At 41.8% G+C, this 15147-nt stretch overlaps 1 protein-coding gene across 3 annotated transcripts in view; it reads right to left on the bottom strand.

The window, feature by feature from the left end:
• Positions 1–15147, bottom strand: part of F13A1 (coagulation factor XIII A chain) — a 164905-nt gene that overhangs the window by 45644 nt on the left and 104114 nt on the right. For all 3 annotated transcript variants that reach the window (XM_032250040.1, XM_032250042.1, XM_032250041.1), the window contains exons 9-10: positions 4177–4280; positions 2739–2827 (exon numbers count right to left, since the gene is read on the bottom strand). In XM_032250040.1, the coding sequence (XP_032105931.1) occupies positions 2739–2827; positions 4177–4280 (193 nt within the window). The remainder of the gene's footprint in view (positions 1–2738; positions 2828–4176; positions 4281–15147) is intronic.

Below are 15147 nucleotides of genomic sequence, written 5' to 3'. Positions count from 1 at the left end.
ACAGGAACCCACTGCAGCAGTGAGGGCATGGGAAGGGAGGGGTAAGAGAAATAAGCTTCAAGCCCTGGCAGAAATCCAGAAATGTTAAGGGTAAACTTCCAAAGGGGAGGAGGAGAGAAAAAAGGAACCGAAGGTAAGACATTTTACAGGCAAACCTCTCTTCTTTTTAGGCTCTGTTTCCACTCACAGAGACTAAGGCCCTAGGAAAACTAAAAAATAGTCAATGAATATGATGCTTAATCGAGCCCGGAAATGAGTAAGGAATGACCAAGAAAGTCAGCATGCTGGGAGGCAAGAGAAGACAAGCTGACGCAGCAAGGAGGAGAGAGAGCAGAGAGAGCCGCAGACTCCAACCTGAGTCATGTCGACCCGTATGACAGTCTCCATGGGGTCCCACTGCAGGCACCCTTGAGAAAAGATTCCTCATACACTTTTCTTCAGCTCAAACATCTCTTAAAAATGGCTCAGCCCTGGAGTGTAGCCCATGCCAAAGCAACAAATTGTACCCTCTGTCAGGCACTCCTCTGCAGTGGGTGAGAAAGGAGTAATTATAATCTGCAAATCCTGATGACATTCATAACACCCCGATCTATATTTAATAATGGCAAAAAGCGTTTGCATTTACAGCTATTAGGCAGCTCGCTTGTGGGGGGAGGTCCTTCTTCTCTCCTTCTTCGTAGCAATAAAGCATAATAAAAAGATGAAAACAAGGCTTTGTGGGTTTAAAAATGATCTCCTTGTAAGAGGTTCTCGTAGTAACATAAACTATCAAATGGCAACTGGGGAGGTTTGTGGAAATCTTCAAATCCCAAAGTGAAATTGAGGGGATAAATTTCCAAGTCCAGTAAGCTCAGCCTCCCAAGGCTTCTATAAGCCACTATGGCAGGTACAATGAGAGGAACACTGGTCCTTTTGTGTGTTTCAAATTCCTGATCTTGCTGTATGAATTTTGATGCTGATTTTGCCTTCTAAATATTAATATTTCTCAGTCCTGCCTCCTCTTTTCCTCGTTATGGCCATTTGTCTAGCTCATGCTCTTTCCATCTCTGGCTTGGAAGGATGACCAGCCCTCTAGATGTTCCCCACAACCTCGTGACAACCCCTCCAATCCATGTTCTACAATGCTGACAGCACCCTGCCCAAGTCCCCACCCAGTGTCCTTCACATACAGGAAGGACAAGGAGCAAGTTTCTTATGGTGTGAGGTACCCCACACTGAGTTCCCTCAGCCTCCACCTTCCAACACCCCGATGAATCCTTGGTGTTCTAGTGAATCTGCACAGCTCTTTCCACTGCCCCCACACAGCATTCAGATGCTCAGCTCTTCCCCCTGTGTAGCACTCCTCCCTTCCTGTGGCTTGTTTCTAACCCTTTGCCTATTCATCCCTCCTTCCCATGTGGTCCCACAGTTCTCTGCTCCTGCTACCTGGGGATACTTCCACAGGCATCCTCACTGTTTCCAGGTCGTCCTTCCTTCCTAGACAGTGTCTTGTGGTCTTTGCCATCCTGCTTCAGTTCTTGGCCTCTACTTATCAACTCATGAATCTGTATGAATGCAGATCTGTGTTCTATAAACCACCCACCTAACAATTAATTCCATAGCATCACTAGTATTGCTGTCATTTCATGTTTGGTGTGTTTATGCCATCACACCAAATATGTGTGTATTAGAAATGTTTCTTAAAGACTTGAACCTCAGAATTCTCCTCAGTACAGTGCCTGGTGATCATTAACAATAACTATTTATTCCTCCTAAAGTATAGAGTGCAGTGGTCACACGTACATGTTCAGTTATCTGCCTGGCTTCAAGTCTTAGCACTGCTATTTATTAGCTAGATGATTGTGAGAGTCACTCAACCACTGTTTGCCTCAATTTTCTTTTCTGTAAAATGGGGACAATTATATTATCAGTTTTAGAGGGTTGCTAAGGCAAAGTGAGCAACATTATTTCAGTGTGTTTATTGGTGCAAAAATACCCTGGGAAAGTCCTGCCTCTCAGTCTTTCAAGTCTTCCAAGTCTAGCAGCCCAGCCTTCTCCTTTACCCAACATCTTTTACATTTAATTTGATCTTCAGAGTTCTCCTTAAGTATCCTTTAGTAACCTCTTCTGCTTCCATCCCCTGCCTAGTTCCTCTGAAATTGCAGAACCTTTGCCCAGGCATTTTCATCAACCCTGTAGGTGGGCTGCATTCCTCCCTTAGAGCAGCCTCCAGGCTCTTCTTCCTCCTTTGGCAACTCAACCACCCTCCCTGGTCACAAGCAATGGTGTGGGATGGCAGGACATAGATTTCCAAGCCCAGGATAAGACCATGATTCAGTGTGTATATATGGATTTGTCCTACATGGATTGCTGGGCTAGTCCCAGAGGGAAGTAGCGTGTCCTCAAATTTCAATTCATGACCCATCTCTATCAATGGTTAGTTGAGTGATCCATTAGTCAAATAATTTCTCTGGAATAGTTGATACCTACTTCATGGGTGTCAAGAACCAAGCTAATGTTAGTAAAGTATTTACTTTTGAGGGCAGGGAATCCCAAAACATCAAGGAAAGAAAAATGTTAAACAAGAACTGCATTTAGCATTAAAAGCTTGGAAGTTCGAATGATGCCTAGTTACCTTTGTCAACACGAAGCATACACTATGTAACTGGAAAACTTAGAAGTAATAACTTTTAGTTTGTTATTTCACATGTTAAGAGGCTGGGGAGGAAAACAGCACTTTGCTCCAGCTTCCCACTTACCTCTGCAAAAACAAAGGGTGCATCAAATTGGAAGCAGACGTGGCCGTGCTTGATAGCTTGAACCGAGGCAGGGCCACACCGAAACATGCCTGCATCACACAGAGGAAGGGTGGCGTGAGTTTGTCATCTCCAATTCTGTCCAGATACTGCAAGATTCATGGCACTGAGGGTGACTCTATAGAAACCAGTGTTCCCAACTTCATTGCTGACTTAGTCCAAATGCTTTCCAAGGCTCAAGAGGGTTTTGCTGGCCATGCCTCCTCAAGCCAAAAATTGAAGCCGTGGAAATAAATACAGCCATGGAAATAAATACAAAGCAACACTATTCCTGCATCTGCGCTGCCACCTATAGACACATACGTTCCTGCCAAGCGGGTGTCTTACACAAGTATTTATCTCTTCTTCAGGTGGTATCTGAAATGTTGGAAATGTTGACGTGTCCTCTGTGGTTGTGTTGCTGTTGCTGTTTGTTTGGCTTTTTGTCTTTTGTTTTTGGATATTATGAACATATGTCAAGTTTAACAGGAGAATTTGGACATTACCTATGCATTTTGACCATGACCACCATGCATTTAGGAAGTCAGAAGTCCCATGTTAGTCTTCTAAAATATTTCAAATTTTAACCACCTATCCATGGTTAATAAGAGATTAGCTGCCATTAGTCCCCTCCAAAGTGTTCCCATAATATACATACCAGAACACCAGAAAGTGCTAAACTTTCTTCCTTAAAACCTGGGATTATAGTATGGTTCTATATTATATGAGTATGCACTGAATGTTTATGCATATGTCTGTGTGTACCCATCAATATATCAACACCTGAGGAAATAAACATAATATCCACAGTCTACTGATTCTTTATATTATCAGATTAAAGAGAGATGGAGGCTTATGATGGGATTTTATAAAAGTCTGGAGAAGGTCAGAGCTGCAGCTGTTTAGCATAGTTGGCAAGTTAGAAGACGAATACCCACATACTCCAGCTTTGGAGGAAATCACACGACATAAAAGGAGGCCAGGTTCTGGAAAAACAACAATTTAAAGGATGATCTATAATTATGTTTCGAGTTCTCGATTTTCTCTACTGCCTTATATCTTGTCAGTGCATACCATGAAGGGCTGAAGTATATTTTATAGCCTAGTAAAAATGCTTACAGATATTTTCTCTCCTGTCTTCAAAACTGCTTAGCAAAGCAAGAATGGACGAATTATGTTGTTCTATATTCTTTTTCTAAAATTTGTAAAATAATCAGGGGAAAGCTGACTATTGAAATGAAATTAACCTGATTGGAAGGTAGCTAACACTGTGCATGTGCCCAGGAAGCACGCTTCAGATGTCGGCTCCCAACAGGCATGTTTCCCGCACATCAAATGCAAGCAAAAGGCAAAATAAAGATCAGCAATGAAGCAATTTCCCTGAGGGAGGAGACGGTTTTACCATCGCTATTTTCCTGGGGGGTGCTGTCCACAACCTGCCAGCCTCCAAATCCAACAGGAAGGTCAGGTCTTGTCATCCATGCTTCATTCCAGCAATGGTAGTTCCTTAGAAACACAAACCCAGAGAGGTTAAACTTCCCTTCACAACCAATGTGCCGAGAGATCAAGAAGTGATGCCAAATCCTGTGCATATGCCATCTACAGATAATTGGAATTGTTAAGCCAAATCTGGGGGTTCCTGGAAATATTCTGGGGGTCTAGACTTGAGTTATCTGGGCAGATTCATTCTTGTTGGTATCTCTGGGGGCACTCACATGGCTTGATGTCTCTCTCCCCCTGCTAAGAGCAGCTTCAAGGCCACCCAAAGATATTTGAATCAATGCATTAAACAATTTTAATCTTAACCATTCTCTGCTGACTAATGAAACAGAAATTACTATATACTGAAGGGGTAGGGAAGAAAAGTTAACCAAAACTGAAATATTTATTTTGAACTTTTTAATACAATTCACATTTAGAAAAAGCATTTTCCTTTGTGGCAATTAAGCAATAAATACTTGTGTTTATGGTCTTAGACCACTGCCATAGAAACTATCACAATTATCACTGATTATAATTTTCTATAATTTTCATCTTGTGTCCAACAAGAAGAATAGGTTGTCAGGGTGAATATTTCTACCCTTTAATAAAGGTGGGAAACTCAGGAGCTAAGGGCCATGGAAAACTTCTTAGAACTTTGAATATGACCCTGGAAGCAAGAGCATTGAATAAAATGTCATCATGAATTGTATTATTATGTCCTTGGAAAGACCTCAAATTATATGACAGTACAGAATCAAATGAGAGCACATTAACCCCTCAGCACTATAGAAAATGTTCATATAGTAATAAAGATTTAATAATGCAGTGAGGTAGTTACTGCAGTCTTTGTTTATGGCACTGATGAATTTCAGGTTCAACTACCATGGGTCCTTTCCCTAGATGCACTTCAATGTCAGTTGTTTGCCCATGCTCCCATCTTTCTCTGAGTGCAGCCCATTTCTGATTAGCTCAAGAGATATTAATCTTACTATGTACCCACCATGCACTAAACACCTTGCTAGGTGCTGTAGATTCAAAGATGATCGAAGTATAGATTCTTACCCATAAAGTCCCTCACAATCTAGGAGAAATTACAAACCTGTAAACCAATTATCAAAACTGTCGTAGGTTTGCTGTGAGACTTAAATAAGTTAATACATGTATTTGAAACAGGAACTAGCATGTGTTAAGTGCTCAAAATGGTAATGCTCAGACTTCAAAAAATAATTAATTTAAATGATCCATGGTTTATTTGGGGTGCCATGGAATCTCAGTGGAGCAAACTGTCAGGGTATTTGGGAAATGGTATTTGAGCTGAGGCTCAAAAGATAAATGGGAGTTTAGGAGGTCAACAAAAGGAGGAAGAACAAAGTTGCGGTGGCATGAAATAGCCACCATGGTGTGTTTTGGGAACTGTCTGCTGTGTGTTGTGGCTGAAGCATAGCACATTTGAATATTCAGGTGCATAGGAAGAGAACAGTGATGGCAGGCAATGCATAGAACCAACAAATACACATAACACTTCCTTAGTGCCAAGTGCTGTTCAAAAATCCTCATGCATGTTAACATATCTCATGTCCTAGTACCCTGTAATAGCAGTCTATTCTTTGAAGATACACTAAAGGCTTTGGAAATTGTAGCTGCAGAAATTCTAATAGTCTATACAAATCTGGATATAATGATTTATGTTCTTCATTGCCAAGGCACAGAAGAGGAGAAAATTCTCTATCTAACTCCAGAGCAAGAAAAGGATAAATCTCATTCCACAGCCAAAGAGACAAGACAGGAACGTGAGCTTATTGAGAGCATGCCCCTGTTGGAATGGTTTGCTAACAACTATAAAAAATTTGGAGCTAACATTGGAAATTGTCACAGATAAATCCCAAGAAGGGTCTTAGTTTGTGAAGGTATTTGATGGAATTGGAGGTATCCTGCCTTATGAGTAGATTTCCAAGGAATGGAATACCAAGGAGGAGACGATGAATTTTTTGACCTTGATGACTGCTAGGTAATCGACAGGAGTCCGGCAAAATGGGCCTCACCCGCCAGCATCCAACCCAAGGAGCATACCCATGGTGGAATCCAAACAGATCCCTGCCTTACAATTGGCACATTTCCTAAACCGAATCCATAAGCATTGGATGCTGAAAAGAAAACCGAAACAAAACCAGACCCAACCCTACATTTCCATTTGTCATGGTGTTGGTGCAGCAGTCTCAGTAGAGTAAAGTGTCTGGGTATTTGGGAAGCGATATTTGAGGTGAGGCTCAAAAGATCAATGGGAGTTTAGGACCAAGTTCCTAAATGCCACTTTGGACTAATTTTAATAAAGAATCCCAGTTTTTACTTGGACTTGATGGTGAAATTGGTTGCTCTTGTACTTTATGAAAAACAAAATGATTTTTTTAACCTTCATACATGGAAGCAAAAATACTTTAACTGCTGTAAACCTTTAAAAGTTAATAGAAATGAGATCATACTGGTTTGTTTCTTATTTTGATTGGAGAGAAATTAAATTCCTGCATTTTGCAGTGACCCATTTACATGGCATTCTCAGCTTGGACTGCATAAGAAGAAATACATGTGGTCAAATGTTGGAACCATTTCTCTCTTGGTCTCTGTTTAATGTTAAAAGGGTGAGCTAAGAGGAGGCAATTTCAACTTCACTCCCTCATGCTACCCACCCCACGCCCCAGACTGGCAGTTTAAAGGATGCAAATTGCATTGCAAAATCAAACTGATTCATGGAGCATTTGGGCCGGTATACTGTTTACTTCCATCTGTTTGCAGACACATGTGTACCCAGTGTTTGGGAACCCTCTGTATCAATGTTCTGACAAAGGTCCCTATAACTTTAACCCACTGGAAACCAGTTTGGGATGGATATGATGGGGCTTCTGTGCTCTTGCTGAGATCGGGAGAAATAAAACATGCAATTTAAGTGGAAGTGAAGAAATTTAAAGAGTTTATTTTGAGAAATTTAAAGGTTTTATTTTGCTTGGGTCAATCCTTGTTAAAAGGGAGGTAGACATGTTTTCCTTGTGTTGGATGGCATGAGATCATGTGAATGTTTTGATTTATTAAAACGAACTGCAAGGTTTTTCACAGGAACAACAGACGTGTATGACTGCCTGTAATTATAAACTGCTGACTGCCTGGTGGGGTTGGAGCATCTGTTTCAAATGTGGGACTTACAAGAACCTCCCACATGAGAAATGAGGGGTGGGTGGGAAGAGGTGGGACACACCTTCCGGCACCATGGATTTAAGACCATGTTGGACCCAAAAGTTGGCCTGAAACCCTGAAACTTATGCTTCACAGCTGGCCTATAAGTCAGACTTGAACCCAGCTGACATGCAAGGTCATGGCATGCCCATGGTGGTGACAGTGAACAAAGTGTATAGTAATGTGCCCAGTGGTAGCAATGGAAGAAAGCATACCAACTGGACTCGGAAGTACCAAAGCTTTTAAAAGTCAATTGGTATCACCTCCACACTGACTAGGGCGGTGGGGTGCGTTTGGTTTTCAAAGTGATTACTTATAACACTTTAGTGCCTGACTGCAGTTCTTTACTGACTTGATTCTGTCACTTGTAGCTTTATTGGTCTGAACCAGCTCCTTGTTCCCAGGTTACAGGCCTGCCTATTGTTCCAATAATCTTATTTCACTTGAATGAAGGGAATATGTCTTAAATGTAAAGTTTCTGGTTCTCACACTGTACTCTGAGGTCCAAATACCATCTGTCAATGTGTAACCTGATGCCTCAACCCCCAGTGAGAAGAGTCGATTCTTTGGTGTTTACCAATGTGGGACACTTCACCAGCACAGGCTTTTTTGCTTTGGGCTCTACTATTTGTTTGCAGAACACCCAAGAGCAAGCAAACATGTTCTCTTCACATCAGTACCTTAGGGTTTTGCCGCTGTAAATTAGTCTGATGTGATATGACAAGACCAGAGAAATTGGATATAAATTTACATTTTTGAACATGCTTGCTGTTTCACATGATACTTTTAAGGTATATAGCTCCTTTTGTGGTTTTTATTTTTACTATTTAAGTTTGGAAATGGTGCCAAATTTTTGTATTTCTTTAATCAATGTATTCTCTTCAGTGATCTATATTGCAGTATATACTGAGGTGTGTATCCAATATATTAATATTTATTACACTTACACATACAAATGCAAATAAGAGGGGGTGAAAACCATAGCCTTTGCAATCTCTATAGCCTCTACAGACAGATTCGAAACAGCAAAATCTTGGTGTTGTGATGTACAGAAATGGAGAAGAGTATTAAACCATATTTAAGAAAAGACAAAACCATTCTATTATAATTATTCCCAGTTTACAGGGGAGGAAGTTGAAAGCCGGGAAGGTTAAGAACCTTGCTGAGGTCACACAGCTAGTTAGTGATAGAGCTCTGAAATCCATGCTCTTCAACACTGAGCTATGATACAGGTGAGGAGAAGTTTGTGAACTCCTTTGATGTCAAATTAAACATTTGGGCTTTATTCTTAGGCAGTAAAAAGCCATTGGAATAATTTAAGAAGAAGAGGTAAACTTGTAAATCTCTGTTCATGAAGATGGATGGAGAGACAAGGCTGGAGGTTCAACTACGTCCTCCCCTGCTGCCCCCCACCCCTGAAGAACTGCAATAGTCTGCAGTGGAACAGAAAGGCATTCAGGTCGCCATCATCATGAAGAGGGAGAGGAGCTATTGGGAGGTACAACCCACAGGTTTAGGGAGCTATGAGGGACTTGGGTGAGTTGGGGAAGACTTTTGCCTCTCCAAGGAGTATGATGGTTTTGTTTACCAAGACGGTGAATAATAAAGGAAGAAAAGAAAGTGTGTGTTGAGGCTGGTGGTGATGGGTGGGTGATCAGCCCAGCTCTGGACAGGAAGAGCTTGAGTGCCTGTGAGAAATCCAGGAGGTGAGGTCTAAGAGGCATTTTTGGCTACACTTGTGATGCTCTGGATTGGATGAAGAGGAGGAGGAGGTTGCGGGAGGATTGGTGGATGGCGGAGGAAGGTTGGGCAAAACCAGCTGACGAATGAATGAGGAAGGGAGAAAGAGGTAGGTTCTTCCTTAAGAGTGACCTAGAGGCTGGGCACAGTGGCTCACACCAGTAATTCCAGCATTTTAGGAGGCCGAGGCAGGAGAATTGCTGGAGCCCAGGAATTTATGACCATCCTGGGAAACATGGTGAAACCCCGTCTCAACTAACGATACAAAAGTTGGTTGATCTGTAGTCTCAGCCACTTGAGGGGCTGAGGTGGAAGGATAACTTAAGCCTGGGAGGTCAAGGCTGCAGTGAGCCATGATTGCACCACGGCACTCCAGCCTGGAAGCCAGAGTGAGACCCTGTCTAAAAAAGGAAAAAAAAGTGATCTAGGTTGTAAGAGAGAATAAAAGATAGGGCAGTGGCTAGGATGTAGTTCAATGCATGGAAGGCTGTTTTGATTATTTTTAAATTAGAAGAGACTGAGGCATGTTCATGGAAGAAGAACTGGTAGAGAGGGTAGGAGTAAAAGGGAACTCAAATATCAAGGATGCAAAGCCGGGCGTGGTGGCTCACACCAGTAATCCCAGCACTTTGGGAGGCCGAGGCGGGCAGATCACGAGGTCAAGAGATCGAGACCATCCTGCACAACATGGTGAAACCCCGTCTCTACTTAAATACAAAAAATTAGCCAGCCATGGTGGCAAGCGCCTGTAGTCCCAGCTACTTGGGAGGCTGAGGCAGGAGAATTGCTTGAACCCAGGAGGCGGAAATTGCAGTGAGCCGAGATCGTGCCACTGCACTCCAGCCTGGCGCCTGGTGACAGAGCGAGACTCTTGTCTCAAAAACAAAAAGGATGCAAGAGGATGAGGCTGAGAGCAACACCCTAGACAGAGGTAGGAAGCAAGGAAGGTTCTGCAGGAAGAGAAGGGTACAGATGTGGATCAGGGTGAAGATGTGGAGGTCTCGGAGCAGGAACATGGGATCAGTTCCCACCTGAAAGCTTCCATCTTTGCTTAAAAGCTGGAAGGAAGGTCACTGCGCATGATAGGCAATGACTGCTAGCCTCTCTTCAGAACAGCGAAAGCCGCCCCATCAGGCAGAGGGACCCAGGGAAAAACAGCAATAAAACATTTGCAACCCTGGATCCTGTCCTGCTTCCTATACAACCTGAGGTGTTTAGTGACCCTGGCTTTCACTGCTATACCACCACCCTAGATTAACAGGCTCCAGAATAGCCTTATTTAAATTCAAATCTCCTTGGCAAGGTTAGCCTGGAACAAGATAAATATGCTTTGCACTTCAGATCTCAAGTAAAGACTTTTCTTTGAGGATAATATTTCTTTTCAAATGACCAGGATCTGGGGAAAAGTTTCTTTTCTCTCACCCTGACATCCAATTAGATACATGTGATCTCTCCTAGTTTCACTCATGGCTGAGATGTTATCTGTGTATTTAGGGTGGGATCGTTTCATAACTATCAGGAACTTGCAGGCAGTGGGCGAGGTGGGGAGGAAGCAAATGCTCCCAGTGGGGCTGGGCCTCCATCAATAGGTGGAAAGCTAATGGCGGTGGCTCAGCTCCTAGACAAGCCATGAGCAGAGCGAGAGGGCGCTACCCTCCACAGCCTTAGGGATCTCTTTCACCATGCAATCATCTCTACTCAGGAATGGCCAGGGGAATTGTGTCCTCAGTCACTCATGCCTCTAGAGTTTCCATTTGGCTGACATTACACAATTCTATTTACGCATGCTCAGTTTTATACCCCAAGTTCCTCTATGAACAGGGCTCATGTTTACAGACATTTCTTGTTTTTCTTTCTTTTTTTTTTTTTTTTGTTGAGACAGGATCTCATTATATTGCCCAGGCTGGTCTTGAACTCCTGGCCTCAAGTCATCCTCCTGCCCCAGTCTTCCAAAGTGTTGGGATTACAGGCATGAGCATTGTACAAATATATTTAGCATTTGTGATGCAATTCACACATGTCAGAGGATCCAAATTTTGATATACAGTGGTGTCATTTCCCTTTGGGTAGGAAAGCTTCCTTTAGCATGTCTTTAATTTTTTTAAATGGACACATAGTAATTGTATATATTATGGGGTACAAAGTGATGATTTCATATATATATGCGTGTGTGTGTGTATAAATATATATAATCATCAAATCACATTGTGGGGTAATTAAATTAAGCTAATACCATATCATCTACCTCCCATATTTATTTTTGTGGTGAGAACATTTGAAATTTACTCTCCTGGCAAGTTTGAAATACCACAGTACATTATAATTAACTATAGACAGTATGTTGTATATTTTATCTCAAACACATATTCCTTCTGTACAGACCTTTCCTAATTTCTTCTGCTGACTCTTCAGGTTGGAAAATATCCACTGATTCCTGAAATGCTACTTTTTATTCTAAAGCTTATTTGTCTAGGTCCGTGATCGTTTTTCCCTCTTCACCTAGCAATCTCATCATGCATTTGTAGACGGCATGAAACCACTTTGGGGGCTCCGTTTGCCTCATTCTTCTCCACATCTCCAGCACTAGAGCAGGTCCCCGCCATGAGGAGGTGCTCAACAAGTGTTGGCTAAATAAATCGTGAGGACATCTAGCAAGGAAGGTCTTATTAAACCTTTGCTTATTTGTTCCTTTTTAAGATTCATGCTTTTCTATTTTCTCAGAGTCTTCATTTGAAACTTGAGTTCTCATTATACAGTCAAAATGTACGGGATCCTTTAAAGTAAAAAATTCTAAATCTCTAAAGTGATCTAGTGTTCTTATTGCCTCTTTCTATATAGAAGTAGTATAGAAATTAAAATAAAGGCCTCATTTCATTGAGAGTTGTTTAATCAAGATGAGAACAATCTTTTGGGAAGATAACGATGGAGATGACAAGTGAAGAATGCATCTCTGCTTTATGTTTCTTCCTGTGTGTTCTGTACAGTGATAGCTAGTAATTTTTAGAACTCCTCTCAAGGATGCTAATAATTCGGCAGTATTGGTACTAAGGACTCACAGAATCTTCACCAAAGACAGTGATTCACTAGACTAGCAGCACCCTCCCCTGCTGGGGGACCCTACATGGGACGTCATAGCATTGGTTTAGTTTATCTTGTGATTCAATATATCCATGTGCTTTGAATTTGTGCACAGAAAATAATCACACACACGCAAAGACAAGTGTGTTATGTAAGAATGTTCATCATAGTACAAGAAGGGGAAATTGGAAGCAGCCTAATTGTCCAATGTGTGAGCAAGTATTTTGAAACAGAATAGAATGCTACTCAGCCATAAAAATGCAGGTCTATATTAACCAGACAGGAAAGATGTCCATGGCATATTAGTGTTTCAAAATCATACAATGGAACGGAATTTTAAATGATGCCCACTATCCTTCCTTTTGTATTATTCCCTCCCCGAGTGTAGGTGAAATCTATAAACAGAATGGGATAGCATTCCTGTGGCTATGTTACTTTATGTGTCAAGGAGGATTTTGCAAATGTCATTAAGTTTACTAATCTGTTGACTTTGAGTTAATTAAAAGGCAGATTATCAGGTGGGTCTGACCATATCAGATGAGCCCTTTAAATCTGGGTCTAGAGGTCAGAGATGGAACAAGTCAGGGATTCAAAGCAGCACAGACACTCTCCTGCTGGCTTCAAAGAAGATAGAAGTGTGTATGAATTCTACAGCTGCAAGCAACTGAATTCTTCCAAGAACCTGAACGAATTTGGAAGAGGACTCTGAGATTAGATGGACAACTGTCCCAGCCAGCACTGATTGCAGTTATCTGAGACCCTGAGCAGAGAACCCAGTTAACCTGTGCTCAAACTCGTGACCCACAGAAACTGATGATACGTTATGTTGTTTTAAGCTGTTACGTTTGTGGTACTTAACTGTGCAGCAACAAAAACATGCATACAATATACAAAGAGACATATCACAAAAGGGTTAAGGAAATGTTACAAATTTTCTGAGTAGTTAGAAAGTAGATACTTCTTACTTTGGTATTTTTTTGCAACATTTAAAATATTGTATAATAAATAGGTATTAGGTTCCCTCCAAAACACCGAGGGCTATTTATTTATTTACTTATTTTTACCAAACACCAGTAGAGCACAGTAGTTCAAAATCTGCCTTGGTTCTGGCTAAGGTCATATCCAGAGGCATAGGAGCCCATGGACTAGTGAAGAGCTAGACAGAGAACACAGCTGAGACCAACATGGGCTTCAGGGTGCTATGTGTTTGAAGAAAATAAAGTGGTTAATTTAAACAAGGAGTCCTTTACTGCCGTTAACTTGGCTAACTGCTTAAACACTCCACAGAGTCATTTCATTTACAGTCTGCCCAGAAAGTTTCAGAGAAAAGTAGTACTTAAAAGGGAAGAAAGAGATATGTGCTTGTAATTTTGTTTGTGCAGCTTTATTAGGGCTCAGGGGAGAGCACAAACAAGATCAAGAGAAAGCCCCAGAGGAGATGTCTTGGACCAACTTCAAGTGTAAACCAAGTGTTTGAATTCTTTTGTAGCAAAAATGGCAGGGGGTGAAAGAAAGGCACTGTCTATCTTGGAAATCATCTGTGTATTTGTAGCAGGTGGGTGTAGCCCTTCTTCTCTGGTTCTGCTAATATATTCTGAATACAGGCAACAATATTGTTGACAATAATGACAGCATATCCTGGGATTATTAAACTCTGGCCATTTCAGGGGCAGTGGGGATAGGATGGGATTGGAGTTGTTGGAAAGAAGTGGGAATAATTTGGTGGACTCTGAGGCTTGTCTAACAAGTGGAAATGAAAGCCTGGGCTGAGAACAAAACTTGTCAGTTAGGAAATATAATGAAGGAAGACGACAGAAAGGAATCATTTAGAGGAAAGGAGGCATGCTGCAGGAATCTTTGATGGAGCTGGGAGCATGACGCTATTTCCGAATGCAGCTGTTGACTGTTTGAGGCTGTTGGAGTGCTGAAACCAGCAAGGGCATTTTTTGGATGTTCACTGACATCATGTCAAAGGCCAGCAGTCCAGTCAGATGGAGACCAGGCCAGTGCCCCTGTCCTCTCTGAGGCTGGGCTGCTTCAGTTCCCTCTGGTGGGGAGTTACCTGAAGAAGCCCTGGGCAGGCAGTCATGAATGGCCTCATTTGTATAGCAGTGCTATACTGGAGATAAATGGAGGGTGCCATGAGCATCCCAGCTCAGTAAAGGATGCTGTTATAGGAATCAATCGACCACCAAGAAAAAAGAAGAAATGAATGTGTTTATTCTTGCTTTTCCTATGAAGGCAAGGGATTTTACAAGTCTCACTGAGAAGTCCAGGTTTAAGTACAATCTGCCATAGCACAAGAGACCTTGATGGAGGGGGTTGCAATGGGGGTGCACTTGGAGAGGTGCTGTAACTCACACCATGAAACTATGAGGTGTATGTATAGTAGGCATGATAGTCAAAACCATTAATAAGTGCTCAGACACAGGCATGAACCAAATGGATGTTGCAACCAATTGGAAAGGACACCAACTCTAAATGAGGTTCTACAGGGCATCCTGGCTGAAGATCAGTCCAGATATCCCCTCTCACATACACACTGCAGGAGTACTGAATGAGTTTCCAGCCACAAAGTCTTCTGGGAGTGTGCCCTTCCTTAGTCCTAAGGGTACAGGCTTCCCACTCTCTTCCTAAGCTTCCAAGAACAGATTTCTTGGATATTTATCAAGAGAATTTTATAGTAGCTTTGTTAATAGCAATTTTTAGAATATTAGAGGCTGGTTATCCAGGTTTCTGTTTTTCCCTCCTTTCATTTTTCCCCATGGTGTGATTATGTGTTTTATTTTATTTTTCAGTGTAGTATCCCCAAATGGAACAGGAAGAGAATGAAACCAAATTTGGCAAA

The sequence above is a fragment of the Sapajus apella genome, unplaced genomic scaffold, assembly GCF_009761245.1.
Source record: "Sapajus apella isolate SASKATOON/1434 unplaced genomic scaffold, GSC_monkey_1.0 scaffold70, whole genome shotgun sequence".
Lineage (NCBI taxonomy): Eukaryota > Metazoa > Chordata > Mammalia > Primates > Cebidae > Sapajus > Sapajus apella.
The sequence above is the reverse complement of the archived record's forward strand: the minus strand, read 5'-3'. Positions and strand labels throughout refer to the sequence as shown.